General features: G+C 39.4%; 1 protein-coding gene across 2 annotated transcripts; it reads right to left on the bottom strand.

The window, feature by feature from the left end:
- Nucleotides 1–3,624: 3,624 nt before the first annotated feature.
- LOC147453794 (uncharacterized) lies at nt 3,625–21,505 on the bottom strand. Of its 2 annotated transcripts, none has more exons than XM_086515893.1 (8): nt 20,506–21,505; nt 19,133–19,574; nt 11,887–12,847; nt 5,563–5,967; nt 4,945–5,019; nt 4,777–4,842; nt 4,629–4,670; nt 3,625–4,148 (listed from the first exon to the last, which is right to left on the bottom strand). In XM_086515893.1, exons 2-8 carry the CDS (start codon nt 19,558–19,560, stop codon nt 4,011–4,013), a joined length of 2,115 nt encoding a protein of 704 aa, XP_086372019.1. In that variant the 5' UTR covers nt 19,561–19,574; nt 20,506–21,505; the 3' UTR covers nt 3,625–4,010. The 2 variants fall into 2 exon arrangements, with proteins under 2 accessions (XP_086372019.1, XP_086372020.1); XM_086515894.1 differs by lacking the exon at nt 20,506–21,505 and adding an exon at nt 19,998–20,098.
- Between the last annotated feature and the right edge of the window lie 1,566 nt (nt 21,506–23,071).

Below are 23,071 nucleotides of genomic sequence, written 5' to 3'. Positions count from 1 at the left end.
TTAAGCATGCGCTTTTTTTTTTTGGGGGGTCCCTCCCTCTTTTATGACACCTCTCTCCTCCTATTTACCCCCCCCCCCCAGCCTACCTCCCACCTCTCTCTAAGAACCAAGCATTGAAGAGGGAGACAATTAGGCTGCACCCCTACTATTCCTCCCCCTCTAGGTGATATCCCAAGAGCCTTCTCATTGGTTCTCCCTTAATCCTTCACTAATCAAAAAGTCCCAAGGAGAGTCCATATTTTTTCTAATGCCAAGCCATGTTGTAATATAGTAAGTGGGTCACCATTTATCCACTTTGATTGGGGCTCCTCAAATTGAAAGTCGTCGGACTATTAACATGCATAACCCTCATGTCTTTTATAATGAAAATTATAAAAAATTTCTCAAAGAGAATTACCTATGAGTATGAAATTGACAACGTATTTTTTCACTTGCAGGATGGACTTCGAATCTGGGGAGAAAGTATATTTGATTCTTGATAATGAGATTGTTGGTATTGGTTGTGCGTGTAGAACAGATCTAGATTCCACATGTGGTCGTACAAAGATAGGACAAGGAAATGTATCTATTCCTACAATGGATACTACATCTCTCCAAAGTTCATTATGGAGTTTCGTTCGATGGCCCAAGCTTCTTTTGCAGTCTTCCATGATAAATGACAACCCAATTGACACAAATGAAAGCTACAGTGGTGATGAAAAAGGGCATCATCCTGATCCTCTAATTACAGATGCAATACCTATAACAAGCCCATAGTTTGAAGCATTGATACGAGAATCTTAGAGAACTCAAAGGGTACTTTTAAAGGATGACACAATGATGCAGATTGTACATGAAGGGACCATTTGATATGTATTTCCAAACGATTATGTTAACTTCCATGTACTTGGTGATGATTTTGTGGGTGTGGGTATTGAAAGGGAGAATGAAATTAGTGAGAACAAGCCTGATGTGACTAGCATCACTTTGGTAAAGTGGCGCATCAAGCAGACAACCATGTTGGATGAGATTCCATTACAACGGTTTGTTCCTATTAATGAGATGCATGCTAGATGTGCAAACTTTGATGTATCCAATGATGATAATGCTAGAAAATATGGTGATGGGAATACCGTTGCAACATCGTTAAGAAAGAGACACACACTTTTATCAAGAGATCTCGGAAAACGAGAGCAGCACCAGCTTTTGCTTTCTATCTTGCAACTGAGTCAATTCAAAGGGTTTATGTATTGATTGTTGTGGGAAAAAATGTTGTCAATTTGCACATCGGGATATGGTGACAAGGTTACAACAAGAATTTTGGGGAGAGTCTCAAAAAGCACGCACTAATTATGTTTATGATGTCCTATCTATATGCTATCAGAAATATGAAAAGATGCGATACCACTTCAAGATAAATGGCTCTATTGTTTGTCATAGAGCATGGTATGAGCTACATGGAATACCAAAGACATCATTTTACCGCTACAAGGAAAAATTTGAAATCGGTGTGCACCATCATGTGCATGGTAACACATGCACATTGAGACGGGGACTTCAACATACTAATTTAGCAAGAGCATTGCTAAATGAGTTTGTGGATAACAACTCCGAGAAGATGCCACACAAAAGTAAAACACTACTAGATGGCTCAAGAGACACTCAATTAGTGATTCCATCAATGTACAAACGGGTTGACATTTTAAGTGAAATCAACACGACACTTGACCAAGCGGGTTATCAGAAGAAGTTATCTCAGTCTTCTTTTGGTAGGATGTGGAACAGAGAGTATCCACATGTCACTTTAACAAAGACAAGTGAGTTCTCTAAGTGCAATGTTTGTAGTTCAATCAAGGCAAGGCTAGAAGCTAAACCTTCTCTCGATGAGAGATCTCTTCTCTTGAGAGAGAGAGAGAGAGAGAGAGAGAGAGAGAGAGAAGTTCACATGGCACAACAAAAGAGTTGCAGGAGCCTATATTATGCATGGATCAAAAGAAGTCTGCAATTCCTAGATTATGTGTTGTTTCGAAGGGTGTGGACTCCGGATACAATTTACAAGTGGCATTGATAGATATGATCACTTATGGACATGGAGAAGGTCATTACGGTCACTTTGTCTTGAATGGTTTGTCGTCAACTGATCCAAATCTTACAATTGGCTCAATTGTTAATTGTTTACATAACCTAGAGAGGATAGATAAGCCTCCTCTTGGTGATCTAGCAACCAATGGACTACCAAGGAGCTCTATCTCACTACTAAATTCTTTGAACTCAAGGGATGCTTTGGACTACCACAACTTGAGTGACGGAAAAGAGCCCATTGTGTAGACATCAAAACTACAGAAGCGGAATCGGGGTCATCCTTGCAAGTTACCAGAGAACTTGTTACTACAATTAAATAATTGTGTAAGGGAGAACAAAAATCGATACTTATTTGCCTATTTGTCCATGCTTGTTGCAAGGGGCATTTTCAAAACCATTTAACTAGGATTTTTGATGGTTGGGCATACACATGAGGACATAGATGCAATGTTCAGTAAGTTTTCAAAGAAGTTGAGAGTTACACAAACTTATACTTTGCCTCATTTGATGGATACACCAAGGAATAGCTCATCTTCATCTCTAGCTCCATTTATGATCACAAATATATCTTTTATTTCAAGCAATATTGTGATGGATATCTTTGTGATGGACAAGACATACTTGTTGGCCATTCCAAGCCTCTTCAATTTAGGTTTTTTATGCAAGATGAGACACCCATGATGCAATATAAGGCACATGTAGGTGTATCAAATTAGAGTGGAATTATTCACCTTTGGAAAGCTAACATAGAAGGAAATCCAATGTTAAATGCACACAAATGCTCATGCTCCCTGATTGTCAAACTTCTCCAATTACAAAATTTATCCACTCAAAGTTTACTCATAATCCATTTGATTTAGTAACAATATTTTAGGATCTTAAAGATATCTTGAGCAATATTAGGGAGTTAAACATCCTCTTAAATATTCTCATGACATTTTCATGTCCATTAATTCCCTTGCTTTCAGACTATGTTCAAGTAATCATAGGATCAATGTGGCACTTAGAATGCTTTGATCATTTTCAAAGATTTCACCCTTTAGTATGTTTACGTAAAGGAGAAAGGGATTTAAGAAAAAACTGATAGACTATGAAAACTTGCAACAACCTTTATAAAAAGGTAGTCATTTTTGCCAACATTTATTCTATCCCATGGAATATTGTTCATCACTTACTCTAACCAAAAAGCCTAGAATGCAAGCTTCTTTTTTAATGATCTTTCAAACAAGACAACATCATACATTGAAGACAAAGTCCTTGATACCTTTTGTAATGAGACAACTAAGCCATACCAAATATCCATCAATCCAACTTTGGTTTCCATTGTTCTAGCTTATAATGACAGTAGAGGACCGTTTTCTCTTGGAATTTTGACATGAGATATCAAGAAAACAACCCTCTTTTTTTAAAAGGTAAATATTTAGTAGCAAGGGAGAAGAATACTTAAAGCATTTTATTTGTATATAGGAAAAACATTAAAATTAAAAGAGGTGTTACAATTTTCTCACAACTTTTCATTCCCATGAACTCCATTAGTGTTGGGAGACTAAAGTCAATGGAGAATGGTAGCAAAAGGTATCCACTTCTTTATAATATCCAAGCTAGGGTTGAAGCTATATTTTGACTAGTTTACATGAGATCATGCTAAGCAGAAATACTATTTTTGCTCAAATGGAGAAGAAGAGCTACATCCCAATGTACAAACCATCAATGAATCTTGTGTTGCTAATGCCACCCCTCTTGACATCCATTTGAAGGCCCTTTTTAGTGGGCATTATCGTGTTTCACAAGTGTTGTGAAAAAGTCACAAATATGCTTGTCAAGTGTATATATAGAAAACTTACATATGCAATGAATAGCACAACTTGCTTTTGTACCTCATTTTCAAGGCAATGCAAGAGGTTGTATTGCCGTGGCCGATGAGAGATAGCCTTTTTCCCAAATTTACACTATCGAAAGGATCCTGCATACCAGTAATCTGCACCATTATCGTTTGCAATTTGCAATGTACAAGAGAGAGGCACTAAACAAAGCCCTCTACTTCTAAGATCTGGTTTGTCTTCCTCAGCATTTTGATCTCTGTCACCCTACATGGACAACATACAATGAGATCATTTTTTATCCATACATCATTAACAATATCTGCATGAAATTTCTTCGTTTTAGTTTCACTAGTCAAAGTCTAGATGTTTTAGGTAAAAGTCAACAATAAAAAGAGATCTTATAGAGATGAAAGACTAATAGTACGACGGTGTTCAAATTTTTTTCTATGCAGAAATACAACTTGCAATTCCATATAATCAAAATTCTCTAGTTACTACCTCAAAATTTTATATTTCTATAGTTTCAATAATTAGGATATAACAATGTTGATATACACCTCTACAGTACATTATTATCCACATGCATAAATCCATCGACGTGTAACTCATTCAATCTTGAGAATAAAATGAAAATAACTCATGTTGAAATTCCAAATATAAAAATCTCTATGCACTAAAAGCTATTGTTCCATGTTATTTCAACACAAACAATCATGAAAGAGTAGAACAAGGTTTAGGCCATACGCTTTGAATGGTAGGACTTTTGAAATATGGAGAGCTTAAAGCCTGATTTGTTCAAGAAAGAAAAGACTATAAGTGCTCAACAACTTGTGTAATCAATTTATCAAGAAAAGAAAACCTTTGAGAAAAAGGGTACAAACATTGTATTTACCTGCACTTGCTCTTGAAGGAACTTGATATAACCAATAGCTTCCAATAAGACGGAAGCTGTATCCGTCTACATAAGATGACCCAAAAGAGATCAAAACTAGCCAAATTACATGCTTTAAAGTGACCTTCATTTAAATAATTAGGTCTATATATAGATCTATAGTGTCACCTTTCCAAAGGGAGAAACCAATTGTTGAAGTGTGGCAATTCTCTCACTAAGCTTCTCCTTACGCACTGGTGGGCTCTGCACAACAAGAAATGATAAATCAGTTAGTAATATAGGACGTCCTATAGAAACAATAAGAAAAATACATTATTACCTATGATAAATCAATTAGTAATAATATTGGACCTAAGAGAAACCCACCTTAAAGATGAAAAGATAGTCATGGAAACAAATGTAAACTATTATGAACATTTTTTTTGAAAAAAAAAATCTATTTAGAAATGTGGAGTCATGGTCGTTGTGGACATTGAAAGTTTCAAAAATAAAATAGGAGAAGGGACAAAAAACAGAGGCAGGGAATAAAAGTACATAGTACAGCAGCTTATAGGGTAAGTGAGAATCGAGGCTACCAAATTGAGACTGAACTTGACAGAAGGTGAGAGTACAAAGTTCAAAGAAGGGGGGAGAAAAACAATATGCGGGAGAAAGCTAGGGAATCAGGGATGATAATTAGTGTGTGTGTGTGCGCGTGTGTATAGTATATACATACATATATAAGGGGAAATTGGGAAATGGAAGTAGCTAGGGACACCGTAGGGTAAGGGCAGAATGCATGTGCACCTTGAAGGCGGAGCAGGAGGAGGTTGACTGATTCTGATTGGTTGTGGAGGAAGAGCCGGAGGTCGAGGAGGTGGGCGGCGGGGTTGCAGCTGCGGCCGCTGGTTGCTCCTCAATTCGAGACCGCTTGAAATTCGAGTATCCTGCAGCTCCCGAAAGCTGCTGCTGCAAATTGTTGCCGTGCATCGCGGCCCTCATAATATTGTTATTCGCGCCTTGATCATCGGCCACTAGTGATGCCGCACTCATATTTACAATGCTGGGATTCGATCCTTGATCTACTGCAGCTGCTAATTGCTGCAGCATGATATTCTTGGACTCATCTTTCCTAATTACATGAGCCGACTCAACCAGCTGAGCGCCATGATCATTATATTGATGTCGAGCAGCTGAAGCTCCGGCGCCACCCTGCATTAACAATATTCTGAATATTATACCCACCACACAAATCTCTCTCTCTCTCTCTCTCGATCGATCAAATTCTCCAATGAACTCTACTCCAAGAGTGCTTTATTGGCCAGACCCCCTCAAAATATCAAAAGCCCTTAAGGACAGGTCGAGCCAATTCACGAGAAGATTTGTAAATTTTCTCATGTAGGAAAACGGAGTCTTTTTCCAGTGTTTTTTTCATGCAATGCATCACATCACAAGCTTCTGCTCGGGAGGCACCACATACCTATCTAGGTGCCGGTGGTCCCCTGCCCCCAATCGTACCTAGATAGGTATGTGGTGCTTCCCGAGCAGAAGCTCATGACGTTCATGTGGGAATTATTGTGAGAATTTGTCCAAAACTTCTTGTGATTGTTATACACTCTTGGATACTCACACGGAAAAAACATAAACTGCATGGTCAACTCACTACTACTTACAAAGTGCAAGACACTCTAAAAAGAAGAAAACGCTAGCTAAAGGAAAACAAGCAAAGAAAAACGCAAATGTATCAAGGTGCATTCGACCATCTCTCTTTATATGGACACCAAAAGTCTTTTGACTTTTTACTTCCATTGGTCTTTTCATTTTCCTAAATTCACCCTTCTAATATGTTTTGAAAGGATTTTTAATTTTTGAGATTGGGGAGACCTAATAACTCCTTGCAATGTTGATTGCGGGGCCACGGGTGGCCTGCAGGCCGATAATTAAGTTCTATACATAATACATATATTCCACACGAGCTCACGTTTCATCTAATTTGTGGTCTAGTCTCACATATAGTGTATAGTAATTATGCCTTCTACAGCCAAACAAATTAAGCTCCATTGGACATGTAAACATTTGATATAATAATTTTGTTGAAGAAAAGCAATTGCTCACAATCCTTAGCTGACTTTGTAAGTTTCCATTTAATTTCAAGAAGAACGTTTTTCCAATGTTTAACTTTGTACTTATAAGGATATAGTCATTAATGTGAAATTGTCTCTTTTAGGTGTTGCATTCTATGCATGCATTCTGAAAAAATATAAACCATTGTTCAAGAAAAGTTTCCTGGCTTTCAAATTTTGAAATATTTGGAAATTTAATAATGTTGCTTGAGAGCCTTTGACCCTCAAGGCTCGGTTTGAGCTCGAGGATTGGTGTATATTTCTGTTCTTAATACTATCCACTCACAATTGTGAGTTTAAAAAGAAAAAAGTTGCTTGAGAGCAAAAGGAAAAGAAAATTCCCGCTTGGAATTTGAGAAGAATTATGGTGTAAATATTTAAAAATGCATCAATTCTAAAATTTCTCTTTGAAAAATCATGAAAAAAAATGGTGTATGGTTAAGAAATTATATTTCTTTAGATTGTTAGCCCTCTTCTCTAGGTATCACGTAAACTTAATGCATTCATTAATTAATTAACTACCTAGATTCTCCACTCTCTCATTTACAAAGGCAAAAGTCCTCCCTTCTTCCATTCCCATGGAGCACTGTCAAGAAGTGCGCAATGCGACTAGAAAAGCGTCGAGCTTTTGACTGTGAGGATAAATTCGTATCAAATTTCAAGCAAGGCGCAGATGTTTTGAAGCCAAAAACACACTAAAAAAACCAAAACTCTAGCCATGAAAGTTCTAATTTGAAAATGAACCAAGATCAACTCAAAATTGTTGTGTGTATGAAGATTAGGTGTAGCCTCGCTCCCAATTGCACAGATGCAGTGCTCATTCGACATGCTAAAAACCATAAATTTATGCTTCAATTCTTCGTCGTGAGCATTTCATGGAAGCTTCAATAGTTCATTGGAGAAGCCCAAGTAGTTATTTGAAGAGGGAAAACCCTAATTGGGGGCCAGCTCGTAGCCTCAACCATGTAGTGGAAGCAACACTAGACTGCATGCACTAGCACCCTGTAAAGGAATGGTTGTATCTCCTTGCTCATATGCCCAAATGAGCTCATTCTTGGCTCTTAAATTTTCCACACAACTCAGATAACGACGGCATCGTCGTTGATGTGGCATCTTGAGCTATTTTCAACTAATGTTTAGCTTATTTTAAGGCCATTTTTAGCCCAAGAATGCTCCTTTTTGTCCGTAAAAGCCCAAACGAGCTGGAAAAAATCCCTAAATTTGTGAAAAAATCCCATTGGGATCAAATTTCATGTTGAACCTCAATTTTTTACTTGGTAAGCACTTTGGACACGTCTTTTACGTCCGCATACGAAACTTGCAAGTATTTTTGGCCGAGATTGTCTGCATTGAACTTTCTAGGTAAAACGAGCGTGCCGCTTCGATACACTTGACATTTGTACATTCCTAAAGAAAATTAGACATGCTTTAATGTGTTGAAACATGCGACGGTGCCACGTCTCCGGCCTCGCCTGTCCGGCAAAGTATATATACGCTGCAACTATGGCAACCGTTTTTCCATATATCACACTATGTACATCATAGCGTTTGGTCCCACATAACAAAAGCATTGAGAGTGTGGTAGATATTTTGATTTCACATTATAGACGTGCTATGGTATAAGAGCACCTCCGTCCTCGCCCCTCCCCCTTCCCCTATAACATAGACTTCAACGTCCCCATCATACTATAAAGAGTTTCTAGGAAGAGTTGTTTTTAGAGCCTCTTTCCCAGTCAACATAGACCAATACTTTGTTGAGTTCTCGATCGGCTCCCTGTCGCAACCCTTCTTGTTCATAGCTGATATAGGCAGCGACCTCGTGTGGGTTCCTTGCTCGCTCTCTGCTCTTGCTCACACAGTCGGCTCTCTCTCTCATCGTCCTGATAACGCGCATGCAAAAAAGCCCCATGTCTACCGCTCTTGCATTGCCCCTGTCTCCGTCTACAAAAGAAAATTGTGCCGACACACACGCCATGACTTTGCAATGCTCTGTCCTCAAAAAATATCTCTCTATCTCCTCGACGTACCCTGTCCCTCCCACCACCCTTTATATTGGATGGCTTCATTAATTTTAGACATAATTTGTTTTTTTGTGAGGCAATTAAGCACTCAAAAATGGATCTCGATATTCAAAAAGGAATAAAGATTATAAAATCTTGAACAACACAACCAAAATGGGTCCTCCCCCTATTCACAAGCATGCACGGGGAGGGCTGTCTGCTTTCCTATTCAAACTAAGACAATTAGCTTTACATTTGAAACAAAGGTATCTCCCTAGATTCTACCAAAACTAATGAATGCAAAATTGAATAGACATATTCCATTTGTGAGTTCTTGCACTAAAATTTGTTTTGGTTTTTCTTAGGCCCAACTCAAAAATCACCATAACTTTGGAATTTTTAACCGTCAAAATAACAGTAAAGGCAGGTTTAACGTAGAGAACCTTGGTCCATCTTCTAGTCTTCCCCTCTTGACAATTCTATTTTCACGAATGTTGCACACAAGGGAATATTCATTGAGGGTTAATGTATGGTAGCTAGCACGTGAGTGTAAGGATGGGGCTACAATGGAATGGGTAGTCCTAGTATTGGTCCATCATATCTAGGCTATCCTTGGTACGTCTCAAAAGTGCTTGTATCACACTTGCTTACTTCTTTTCATTATATTCATCATTATTTCCCTCTAAATCTTATCTCATCCTTGGAGGGCATGTGCGTCTACTCTATTTATAGTATTCTTATCTATCTCCTTTTTATCCTTGAGAATTATATATACAAGTTTAGAAGCATTTATCATATTATTTACGGCTAGTCACTATAGCCAATAAGATAGCTCATACACTTCAATAATTATTGGGTGTAATATTAAATCTCCCTTAATTAATATTCTCTCTTAGAGTTGGCTTAATTCAAGCCTTTGCTTTTATGAGTTAATGGGCCACAAAGCTTTTAAAAACCGATGTTATTCTAATCTTATTCAAGGTGGCTTAATTAAAGCCTTTGCTTTTATGAGTGAATGCTCAAAGCTTTTAAAATCCAATGGTATTCTACTCTTTAGAGACTCGTCTTGTACTCCTCCATTGCTCTCATGAGATGCGTCTCCACTTGGCCACACAATTGCCCGCTCTCTCGCATGTGCTAGTCCTATGGATTCACCCTCATCGCTTCCAACCTACTTGTGCTAACAAGAGGCCTTCATCATTTGGGACGTAGGTGCCCTAATTTAGTTGGTGGCTTATAGCCCTGCACACCACATGATTGGGTCATATATGGTCAGTTATCGAGGATTGTGTGTGAATGGCCTTTCTATATATGGAGTGCATATCATTAGATGTGAGTCTATTGGTGCGCTCCTTTGTTACATGCAGAGCTAACCCCATCAAGTCTAAATTGCTCTTTGGATCCGCCCTTCATCTCTCACTTTGGTGTGGGTAGAGCTTCCCAATCTTTTTATTCAATAGCCTCCCTTTATCTATTATACAATTGGCTCCACATCAAGATTTCATTTTTTTTTTACATTCACTACTGTTTTTGGGACTTGATGCCTTGTTAATTGATGTTTAAATTTCTCTGTGGATCAAATCCCAATTGTTTATAATTTTGATGTGGGTAGAAGATACTAAGCTTTTTGTTCAATACTCCCCCCTTTATATATGCTCTTCGTCAGCGAGTTAAAGTGTTACAATTGGCGGCACGTCAAGATTTCAACTCTTTCTGACTCCACTGTTTATCCAAGTTAGAAATCCCCCTCACCAACTTGACTCTACGCCTCATCCACCCAAGGACCAAGAGGAGAAAGGCCCTCCCAATGGTTTTGATCAACCCTAGCCTCCCTTGGCATCAAGACAGTCTAACCACCTTAACCACACTATGAGGGCAAGAGCAAAAGTTTTCTTAGTTACCCAATTCAAAACAAGCCAATGAAACTTGGGAGGAAAGTGGTGACGTATCTCTACATTATAAAAGTGCGATGTAGTGAAGAGATTGATACGGTGGATAAAAGAAAGTAACACCATCAACTTGGCCTAAGCCAATGGAAGCTCAATTGGACAACTAAAAACAGAAAGGGAAGAGATAGGAGGTTAACAAGGTGACAATGTGTGAATTGATGTAGGTTTCTAAATTGCTCGCTTTATAGTCAGAGTGGCCTAGAGAAGAGGATATGATCAGAATGTTATGGTAGCTCCCAAGTCAATGCCTCCCCTTAATTTGACTATAAAAGATGATGAGGTTAAAACTCTCTTCTTCTTCGTCTTCTTCTTCTCTCTCTCTCTCTCTCTCTCTCTCTCTCTCTCTCACACACACACACACACACACACACACACATCAAAGCTCTCTCTGCTTAGAGCACGCACAAGAGCCTTGGGCAGAATCTGGTGTGCGAGGCGAGAGAGAGAGAGAGAGAGAGAGAGAGAGAGAGAGGGATTGATACCTCATCTCTGCAAGCACAAGCCAATTGGCTATGGTGGTAGATATGCAGGGCGGGCCGGAAGAACAAGAGATATAGCACGTCCATTTGCCAATTGGAGGAGGAGATGACGAGAAGACAGAGCAGCAAGGTGAGGCAAATGCAAATGCAGGCACGCGCACTGTGGACGATGGCTGAGGCAGCACAACAGAGGTAAGGACAAGGACCAAGCGGCTGCTGCCAGAGCCCAGGGAATAAAGGAATCTTGACACTAATGGAATTTCATTTCATTCCGTGCGAGTACAATATATACATGTACATCGCTTCAATGAGCACCCCTCAAGTGCAAGCCAAAACGAGCTATCTTTTTAAAAAAACCTCACTTACGGAGTTTGAAATTTACCTCTAAATTTTAAGCTAAGAGGTAAGAAAACCCACAAAAAGTGTGATTTTGAAGAATTTCAAGTATTATCAATTCATCTCTAAATTGTTTTGCATGGAGGTCTTCCGAGTTTGCAGGAAAAAAGGGGCCACGGCCTATAATTAACACATCAATCGGAAAATCGTCGCCAAAAGGAATTAAAAGAGAGAGTGGACTCACATCTTGAAAAGGTCGAGATTTTTTTGAGAGTTGTACTTGGGACGGCTGATGGATGTAGTTCTGCAAAGAAGAAGGAGCAATATTCATGTTAATACTGTTCACCGACTGGAGATTGTAGCCGTTCCCGGTCGACAAGCCTGCAAGTTGTCGTAGATTATGAGAGAAATTTGCGGCTGTGATCGACTCATAAATATGGTGCTTATGATTCATGTGAGCCAGGGGATCATTCGAATTAAGCACAGCAGGACTCCATAGCTTGCTCAGCAAGCTAGTAGGCTTTTGTTCATATTCATCATTCATCATAGATTCCTGGAAACCATTCGACCCTGCAGCAATCATATTACCATTGTTGCCCATTATTCTCAGGTTTTCTGGGTGGTGGTGAAGGTTATTATACTGGCTAATTGGATAGTGGCAGCCATGATCATTGCTGCTGATCAAAGGTGGTGAAGCCGCTACATGGTTGTACTCTTGCTTCATATGCTGCATGTTACTCAGCGACGACGAGTGCGCTGGCACAATTGCACCAGGATGTGCCTGCATGTTCTCGGCGCATTGGCCCCCAGAAGTGCTGCCAGCCTGCGCCGGTACCGCCCACTGATCCATCGCATTGTCGGAAAGAGTGCTGTTGGTTGTACTGCTGCTCAAACGGTCTTCAATTCCAGCCAGATGGGAATAGTACTGTGAACATTTCATGTGATGGTCCATGCTTACATTGTCTTGCAGGGTGGTTCCTGCTTCACCCTTTATTTCTGAGGTGAGTGGGAAGCCAAAGCTTTTTGCAGGGCCTAGTCCTACAGCTGTGTGAGCTTGCAGGATATCCGGCCATGACGGCATCTGCTCGAGCTTCAGCTGATCGGAAAATAGGAGCTCTAGCACTGTCCTAGGATAAAGAAGCTCATGCAACCCATCATCTGAGCATGCAATACTACTGCTCTTGTTTTCACCTATTGGACCACTCCTGCACATGCAAAAACAAATAGCTATATATTAGCAACAAATTAAATGAGTTGATTAAGGAGCCTTTCTTTTACAAAAGAATAATTATAAATACACTCTCAAGCCTCAAGTGACAGCTTCGAACTAATTATGTCAAATATGAGCTTTGGCACTTTAGGGTGCGCTGAAGGGTTACATCTCTTAGATGAAATAAAATTTAAACACCCACTTCCACAAATTCGGCTCCCTTTTCTGTTGCAATCAATATGGTTAGGCTTCATATTAACTGGATCAGTTTGGTAGCAATTTCTTCAATTGACGTAAAATGCAATGCGCATCTAAAAAACAATATGAAAAAATCCTTATGAGGACCTGTACTGAAACACTAATTATAGTATTTGTAAAATTATCTCATCCAACTTTTGAGCTTACTATGATGTAAATTTGGGCCCAAAAGATGCTCGCACAAAACTACATTGAAGAAAAGCTATCTTAATAAAGGTGAGAAAAAAATAATGAGGCTCTGGCAAAAAATGTGTAATTAAACTACTTATTTATACTATGGCTAGGTACTTCTACAAGTTTTACCAAACAGAAAATTTTCGAGGTTGTATAAAATTATACTTGCATGGAATAGATTTAATTACAACATTCATGTATCTCATCGTACATAGAGATATGTAGGCTACCTAAATAATGCCATATCTTGATGTTCATGCAAACTACAAGTGGAATACTTTCTTAAATTGCAAAACTAGAGCATGCTTGTTTGGTGACAAGTTGATCATGCAAAATTTCAAAATGCAAGTTGATCTATAATTAATATCTATGCAAGTTTGGTGGCAAATCATGCAAAATTTCAAAATGTAGCTAGATCTATAATTAATATCTATGCAAGTTTAGTTCTCGAAGAATATCTATATTCTTGGTTTTAACATGTATAAGAAACACTTTTATCTATCAGCACTAATATAAAGCAACATTAGTTCTTATATATAAGTTTTGGAAGACCATAATTTGCCTCCATATATATATCAGTATTCTTAAAAATATATATTTTTTGGTATTATTGATAGTTGGCATGATTTAAATTATGTTTTTTAAGATAATTTTCTCATTTTTACTTGTCATTATCTATAAAAAGGATTTATAAACATGTCAAATGTATTTTCTTTAAGAATGCATTGATTGATTTTGAGTTTTATGAGAAAACATCTTGAAACTCTCGTGCAATTTTCAACTTAAAAACTTATCATGGTTCTCTTGATATAGTACTACTTTTGACGGTAAAAAAATTTCCTAATTTTCTTCATGTCATAACCAAACTACCATATAATTAAACACATCCCATGATTCTATTTCTAGCTTCACAAAATAAATCTAAAATCTACATGATTGCACTTCAATGTCCAAATACAGAATAAGTGCAAAAAGTAAAGAGAATATAAAAGTCAAAGTTGAACCAACCTATCTTGAGTAATGTAGCAATAGTACTAAGGCATGACCAACATCATAAGTTATAAAGGCACAACAGTGCGGCAATAGTTATATATCAGGGTGCTTGCCCCCGTGTAGGTGTAGGTAATTCGCTGTGCCGGTCACGCGCTTTTTTTTTTGGCCGGGGGGGGGGAGGGGGGGCAACACTATGATTACTTTATATACAACAGCTCGCCACATTTATGATATGCGTGCTTGCAGGCATAGCAGTAGAGCATCAGCCTCTCATCGCTTGGCAGTCAAGATCAAGCCGTGTGTGCATCACGTTGACCCCCATTTTAGTCAAACGGCTATTCTTCGCTCAGCTTGATTGGCAACTGGCTCTGGACTAGGCTCTAGACTACTTGCCATGAGGACAAGCAACCCAATATATAACCACTGGTCAAGATGGCATGCTCATCAGGCGTACTGTGAATAGTTTAATATAAGATGAAGCACTCAAACAAAAGGGTTTGAAATTGTGTTAACATCTCCAACAATGTATGTCCTTGACATTCAAAAACAATTTGCTTTTACCAAAAAGTCAACTTGCTATTTTATCATTATCAGATAAAGCATATAAGTTTAGACCGCACTTGTCCCTATAGTTGAGTCAGTTTAATTGTGTCATTAAGGGACATTTTATCACTATCATATAAGCTATATAAGTTTACACCGCATTTGTTCCTAGTAATTTTAATTGTGTCAAGGGACATTTTATCACTATCAGACAAGCTATATAAGTTTAGACCACATTTGTCCCTAGTTTACTAGTTTCAGTTGTGTCAAGAGACATTTGACAAACTACTTAGCTTTTAGGTCCTTGACTTTAGGATGTAGGCCTTTGTAAGGATTTCATTGTAAATTTACATATTAAACAAGGATTACAATCTTGTTAAGATCCCAAACAAAAGGTTTAAATAAGTCCGATTACAATTTTGAAATGCAACATAGAGTCGAAAAGGAAATGATGGCATGTAAGACCTTCAAAGCATTGAATTGTGAGACTTATAAGAGAGCCTTCCTATAGGCCTTCCATAAAAGCATTTGAAGATTGTGTTGAGTGACCACCTTATTCCTCCATGCCAAATAAAGTCGTCACCGAGCCAAAAGTTTTCTACCCTGTGAAGGAAGCTTGAAAACCCTCCAAAAAGACCACTACAAGGGAGTCTTAAGGCAAAACGTGATTTTCAATGCCATTGAATTGGATTTTTTATTCTCATGGTGTGGTATATATAGGTGTTAGCATCAGAACGTCAAATATATAAGTGTTTATAAAATTGTGTGTGTGTGTGTGTGTGTGTGTGTGTGTTATGCTTGGGAGAGAAAAGGAGACAAAGATAAAGAGCGTAGACAAAAGAAGGGGGTAAGGTAGGACTACCTCCAAAACACAAAAGATTTGTAGGTACTTCTTGCCACGGGATCAAAATGAGCTCACGATACGCTTCAAAAACACTTTACCGTAGGTGAGCATCGGTATCAAAGTATGTATAAGCATCAACATGCGTGTCACTTTCATGGTTGATATTAATATCAATTCGTATATCAACGTTCATGATGGACCAAAGCATGTAATGGTGGTACCAAAAAGGGGTGCCTTGAATAGTCCTTTAATAGCACTTTACAAGCCCCATCTTCATGTGTTACGTATAAAATAAAGTAGCATGTTATATATCAATGGATAGATTCTTTTATGTAGAATCTAAAACCATAAGGTCCGGCAAGTCTTTAATTTTTTTGCAAAAAAGTTACTTGTTCCCACTTAATTTTTTGAAGGGTATACCACCAAAAAGTGCAAGAAGTGGTACCACCAATACATGCTTTAATTACCTTCATTCTAACGCATATATTGGCACCATCTAGTACCGAGGCATCCACTACGTAAAAATTGCATATAGCAAGTGCGAATAAGAGGTATTTAAATAATCTCTTACTTGTATATTTTTGAAGTATTATATGTATCCCTTTATGTATGCATTTTTGAAAGAAAAACTAGCCTTTATGTGAGAAAATTTTCACTTTTTCAATTTAAAAACCTTCATGTAAGTAATTTTTTTTTGTAGATATACTTAATTATAAATCCCTTATTTTGTTTGCACGTGCTATCTTACATATTTCCTAGTGAATGCCATGGGTATCTAATGATCCCAAAAACATCGGATACTAAGCATCGGTGCCTTTTGTACTCTGTAATAATGAGTCTCTCTCCTCCACATGAAGCCTTTCCATTTTGTGGCATGGAATTCAATTAATGAGGGACCACTACCATCCAAAGAAAGGACATAAATGAAGACGAAAACAGGACTGATATTGCATATAATAGAGAGGACCTTTCAATTTCAAAAGGGTATATCTTTCAAAAAGACACTTATAGTACCACTACGGAGAGGCGCTCTGAGACATAGACAAATAATACCATGTAGAAGAATTATAGTACCCTAGCCTGTACAATTATAGCTAGCCCCTTTTTCCAAATGCTCACTTTCTCTTTTCCAAATGGGGACGTATGTCAATTTCTGAAGTATGTCTCCTTTAGATCAGAGATCCTTGACTAGCTAGTACATCAACTGACATGAATTTTAAAAAAAATATTTGTTAAAGATAATGAACATTTTTGAATTCCTAGATTATTATACGTAGAAGGCAAACATATATTTTTGGTCAATGTCCATTTTAAATGTGTCCAAAACAATAATTATGAAAAGAAGGTCAACCTTGCTGACAATACATACACCAACTCAACTCTTCCCTCTTGGTTATGATTTCAAATTACTATGTGGCTATAAGATTTTGGCATAGGTTTGTACCCGTTGATAGAAGTCATGTGAGACCCAACCTTGGATAAGTAAGCCTACCCCTTTGCAACTAATGTGGTGGTCAAGTGAGGCACAATTACAATCAATAGTTGCTAATTGTCCCTATTATGCTTTATTTTGAGAAATTGGGCGGTTAGTAAGCCTCTGTTCATGGTCACGCGCAAAAATCGAGCCTTTATTGAGCTTGCATGGTTGCCATTTGGAGGTTGAGCTCCAGCCACCAGTTAGTACTTGGACATGGACTTGCCTCGCAATAGAATCTCCTGCTTGATCACACATAATGTGGCTTCCATGGCCATGCAGCATGTTGTCTCTCTTTCTCTCTCTCTTCATGTCAATTGCTGCTAGATAGAGGCACAGACTGCATCCCCGTCAGTGTATGCAAGCTTGAAAAAGGCAAAAAATACAAGGCACAATCATAGCCCTTTGCAACTATGCTGATGGCATAGTTACAAGAGCCTATGCTTAGTAACTGAGCTGCCTCAATCATGTACGTGTGACCACTCAACAGTCTCAATTATTTGTCCAACTTTCAGATAACTAAGCCTTGTGTGATTATGCCCTAAGCCCCTTTTGGCATCGTTGCAAGACTAATTACGTCTTCTTGTTTTCTTTTTTGTGGTCCAATGATTGCAACTAAGTTGAGCTTTTTTTAGCTAGGCCCATTTTGGACATTGTTATTGATGCAAGTATACTACCAAAATTGGCATAATTTCAAAAGGCCTTAATGCATAGTTGCATACAAGACAAATAACAGGTGCACGTGTGACCATACAGGAGACACAATTAATTCAAGAGGCAAAGAATTTTCAGGGGTGGGTAGCGATGATCAGTCGGCTAAAGATTGGTTGAAGCTACCCTACAAACAAGGAGAGGAGATGGCTCCCTGAAATATAGCTTTGTACCCTTATTTCTCCTAGCGCTACCGGGAATAACGTTCGCCTTCGCTTTTTCCTGCTTGTCTCTTGGTTTTCCTCAATATAGAGTGTGCTCTTCCCCCACTCCTCCCACTATTCCATGGTGCGACCTGGCTGTAACCTATAGATATGCACCAAGTGACCACTACCTAAGATTTCTAGGCTTCTTGTGTGTACCGTTCATTCCTTGTGTGGTCATGGCCTTACTACCTATTTATAGAAGAAAGCTTGAAAAGTTATAAAAGCTCTGCCATGCTCTAGCTAAAATAACAAGTGTTTTGAACCTTTGCACATGACTAGACGATTACAGCTCCTTTCCTTTTTCAAAATCGCTTTAATTCTTTTTCACATGGCAAACAAAAAGGTCCTTGCTCCTTGCAGAAGAGAAAAAAGGCAAAGGGATTGTAAATTACCTATAGGCTACAACATTTCTTGTATAGTGCAAGCATGCACACAAGAAGCTAGTTTTGGACAAATTCTCACAATAATTCCCACATTGTGACTTACCTCGCTTTTGTGAGAGAGGCACCACATACCTAGCTAGGTACAATTGGGGGCAGGGGGCTACCGGCCCGGTGGGGGGGCCGGTGGTCCACTGCCCCCAATCGTACCTAGCTAGGTACGCGGAGCCTCTCGAGCAGAAGCTCATGATGTTATTCATTGTATGAAAAACGTTGGAAAAGACTCCGTTTTCCTACATGAGAAAATTTCTAAATCTTCTTGTGATGATTCTTAGTAGAGGTTTATTGATCTGTGGACCGGATGCAGACTTGGAAAAGAGAATTGTAGACAATAGAAATGCAATGATGTAGGATATTTCAAACCTTCAATGAACTTTTAAAGGAAACAAATTACTACATATGTATCTGTGCAGTCTTGTGTAGTCTTGTGCAGCAACGCAAAAATGACTAATGAATGCCTAGCTAATATTTAGGTAGAAGAAATTCTTTCTTCATTGCAGACGTCAGTCAGTATGAAAGTATTCTCTGCATCTATCCTTAAAACATAGAGAGATCCAAACAGAAATCTCTATATCCTGTTGCTTTAGCTTTTTATTTCCTACCTAGCAATTAAGAGACAGGGAGAAAGAAGACTCACAGAAATTCTTGAGCCCACACAGAACTGTCTGGATCACAAGCATTGAGTGCATTATTTTGAGTAACCATATCCATGGGCTGATCATGCACAGATGATGAAGACGGCGACGATGCTGATGCTGACTGTGCAGGCCGTGGTGTCCGGTCTGCAGTGGCTTGCTGCTGGCCAGGTGTGAAAGGAGGAGCCGGCGCTGTATAATTAATGTTGTTGCTGTTGTACTGTAGTGTGCTAGTACTGCTTGGAGGGGCAGCTGATCCCTGCTCCATCAGCTTCAACATGGACGTCCAATACCATGTGTTATTCCCGGCACCGCAGCCGGCTCCATCAAAAGCTGCGGCAGCCAGCATCTGTGGATCATCAGCTTGAACTATACATCCCCCTTCCGGATCGTCCATTACATTCATATCATTTGATGGAACACTATCCATTGCTTTTCTCTAACCTGCAACACATGCAGTGGAGTTTAATTAGGTAGGTTAACTAAAGAAAAGACTTCTTAAGCAGTTTCCTGCCTTAGAAGGGAAAAACCTCAACCCATATTGATCACCGCCTTGCTTCAACCCTTACTTGTGATTGCACATGCAATATGCAGTTGCACCTTTTCAATATCTTTAATTTCCACTGCAGAAGTGGGATATGGTAACACCAGGTTTTTCATGTAATCAAGATACAAACAACTATCCTTTTCTTTCTTCTATATATATAAGCTGAGTTGATGCTTTGATCTTTATATTGAATGCTTCATACAGCAAATGATTTGTTGGCATGCATAATAGGCTTTTTACATTTACATATAGAACCTAGATCAAGCAAATTTTCAGAGATATATATATAGCCTTCAATGTCTATGATTCTAGCTAATCACCAGAAAACAAAATGCCAAGGTTGAGCGTTCAATTCACGGCTTCCAAGCATTGCTGGCGGGCTGCCCATATATGCTGGAATTATTCAACCAAAAGTCACCTATATATTCTGCTGTGAAGAGCCATCATCATTCCAAAAACTTGTAGCCATATAATTAGAAAGGACTTTATAAATCTAAAAGCAAAAAGGATTTAGATCTAATGATTCTTTCCTTCTACATGCAATCATCATGACAAACATGGCTTTTACAACATCTAGTTGGCTTGTCTCTTGTACCATAATTCAAAGTATAGTTTTACCAGAGTTCTAGGGAGGTACAATATTGAGTTGTCAATTATATTTTTAGGGCTAACCATAACATAGGATTGCCCAAACGACAGTCCGAACACCTTGAGATCATGGCACGTTGGTTATTTAAAACGTTTTTAGATCGATGCACATCAACAAATGCAAAAGCAGGAGAAAAATAAGAATACTGACCAATTTTCCTGAGAGTACAGATAACTTACTTCTTGTATCTTTTATTGGAGACGATAGTGCTGAGCCAAGTGGAGCATAGCCGAAGTATGATAAATCTGAACAATTATACGATCCATCTGTGAGAGATTATCAAGGCAAGGATTGTCACGGTCTGAGAGAATTGCTAGCACGACAAGCCACAGCCAAGCTTGACTCCCGCTTATACTATACTACTACAGAATAACTGATTACTATATAGATTTAGCGACGTGTGAAGTTAAGTCGCATAATTAGGGCTAAATAGTGAAGACTCTGGAGTGCATGCATGCATGTGCAGTGCGGTCAGCAATAATCCTAACTATTTCCTGCAAGCTACTGATTATAATGATGAGCTAAACATTCAAGGGAGTAGAATCCTTGTGGATGTGAGAATATATTTATTGTCCGTGTGGATGGTTTAAGATGCATGTGAAGAAGAACCTTTGGTAGATACTGATTATGCTGCTGTGTGAGTGTGTGTGTGTGTGTGTGTGAGAGAGAGAGAGAGAGAGAGAGAGAGAGAGAGAGAGGATATATATGCAGCGGCTTCTCTGCTACTTCTGTAACTTATGAGTCTTAAAGTAGAGTTAGAAAAGAGAGCAGCTACTAGAGCCTATTAGAGATGAGGCACGCTGATCATATGTTGGAACAACGATATAATAATAGATATATAGGAGCTGGCCAGGAGATCACACACGAAAGGAGGAAGACAACAAGCGAGGCTAGTAATAAGTAGACGAGAACAGAGTTGGAGTAGAGTATAGAGTAGAGTTGCCGGTGTTCATGCTCCCCCCCCCCCCCCTCTCTCTCTTTCTGCAGTGTTATGCAGGCACAGAGGGGAGGCCCAGAAACGGACGGGGGCGTTTTTTTCAGAAATGTCGCTGTTTGCCTGCCCGGACAGCCAGCGGACAAAGCGTGGCTCTCTTCCACGCTGCTCTCTCTCTCTCTCTCTCTCTCTCTCTCTCTCTCACACACACAAGCCTCACGCTCTCATTACCCCCCTCTCTCTCTCTCTCTCTCTCTCTCTCTCTCTCTCTATTCTTTATGTAATGAGTGTTACGCTACCTCTTGCGCCCATAAGCTTTCTAACACTGCTGCGCTCTCCTCTCCTAATTATTCGCTTTTTCTGTGCTTTACGCGCAGAGGGATCAACCCTCTGGTCTCTCTCTCTCTCTCTCTCTCTCTCTCTCTCTCTTTGGACCTCGCACCCGCGCCCAGAAAAAGTAGGTTTGATTCGACCTGCGCTCTCCTACATACCCCTGCCATGTTTGTATGTGGACCTTTCTGTGCTCTCTTGCTGCATGCTATTCTTCTTCTTGGGCTTTGCAGAGTCGACCAGTACAGGCGCAGCTGAATCCTGATAACCGGAATATCAAACTGACTCATTTGCTTTTTGTAACATGCATGTATATTGGTATATGAGCTAAGAGACAAACTCCCAAGAAGCAGTTTAACAATTAGGAGCCAGCTCAAGTAGGTTTCAACAGTACACAAGTAGACCTAAAAGAGGCAATATCGGACCAAAACACACACACACACACACACACACACACACACACACATCGGCAACCCTCTACACAAACACACTTATCTCGACCACCCTCTAGCTGCTGAGAGACGCTGAGCCAAATGATGAAAGAAGCAACACTCAAATGACCACCCAGAGAGACGTTCTCTCTCTCCTCTCACACCAACACACACGCGCGCGCACGTATCCTCCTTTATACTCATGTTGTTTTATATACAGCGAAAAGGCCGCCTCTCACTTGCTATTGACCTCATTTCTATGTTAACCTAGCTGCTTCTCGGATCTCGATCTCTCTCTCTCTCTCTCTCACACACACACACACACAGCCAAAAACAGTGGCAACGCAGGAGACAAGCTATTCTCTTTCTATGTCCTACATGAGCAGGAGCTAACCAGGACGCGGGCTCATCAGCTCATCGAACGGGTCGCGACTCTCTCTCTTCTCTTTTTTCTCTCTCTCTCTCTCTGTCTCTGTCTCTCTCTCTCTCTCTAATGACTGGTGACATACACGAGAGTTGAAAACTGCATAGAAAATGTGAAAAGCAGGAAGCAGGGCAAAAAAGGGGCGGTGAAAAAAGAGGTAGGTGAAAAAAGAAGAGAGGAGAATGAGAGAGGGGATGTGAAGATGGTGACAAGCAGAACTGGGACCTGGACAGGCCATCTCGTCAACCAATATATTATAAGATGGGGCGGGGGCGGGGGGGGGGGGTCCATGGCCCATGGTGTGTACAGACTTGCGCATGCGCTGCCCCTTCAAAAGTATATACCATACTATAAAACAGTCAGAACCCCCCTCTAGTACTTTCATGATCCAACTTGTCCCTCCCAATTATCAAACTTCATTCCCTTTGGTAAAGTTCCCATTTACGCCTTTAACATATTCCACTTACCAAGCTCACTTTGGTAAAGTGCCCTTGTTGCCCCTTACATAATCCATAACCTAAATCTTTCACTTACATTATTATTATTATTGTACCCTTAGTTTGATTTTCTCTTGAAACGTGTAATTTTCTTGTTTTGATATAAATCTTCTTATATCTCATAATTAA

The sequence above is a fragment of the Adiantum capillus-veneris genome, chromosome 7, assembly GCF_014529385.1.
Source record: "Adiantum capillus-veneris isolate H3 chromosome 7, ASM1452938v2, whole genome shotgun sequence".
NCBI classification, from domain to species: domain Eukaryota; kingdom Viridiplantae; phylum Streptophyta; class Polypodiopsida; order Polypodiales; family Pteridaceae; genus Adiantum; species Adiantum capillus-veneris.
This window is presented reverse-complemented; position numbering and strand designations above follow the sequence as displayed.

What these genes read in the sequence shown, in the direction of transcription:
- LOC147453794 (XM_086515893.1), bottom strand. Translation starts at nt 19,560, where the DNA reads ATGGATAGTGTTCCATCAAATGATATGAATGTAATGGACGATCCGGAA. An exon ending in TCCTTCAAGAGCAAGTGCAG is followed by an intron (nt 4,671 to 4,776) that starts GTAAATACAATG and finishes TGAACAAATCAG; the next exon opens with GCTTTAAGCTCTCCATATTT. An exon ending in AAAGTCCTACCATTCAAAGC is followed by an intron (nt 4,149 to 4,628) that starts GTATGGCCTAAA and finishes TTGTCCATGTAG; the next exon opens with GGTGACAGAGATCAAAATGC.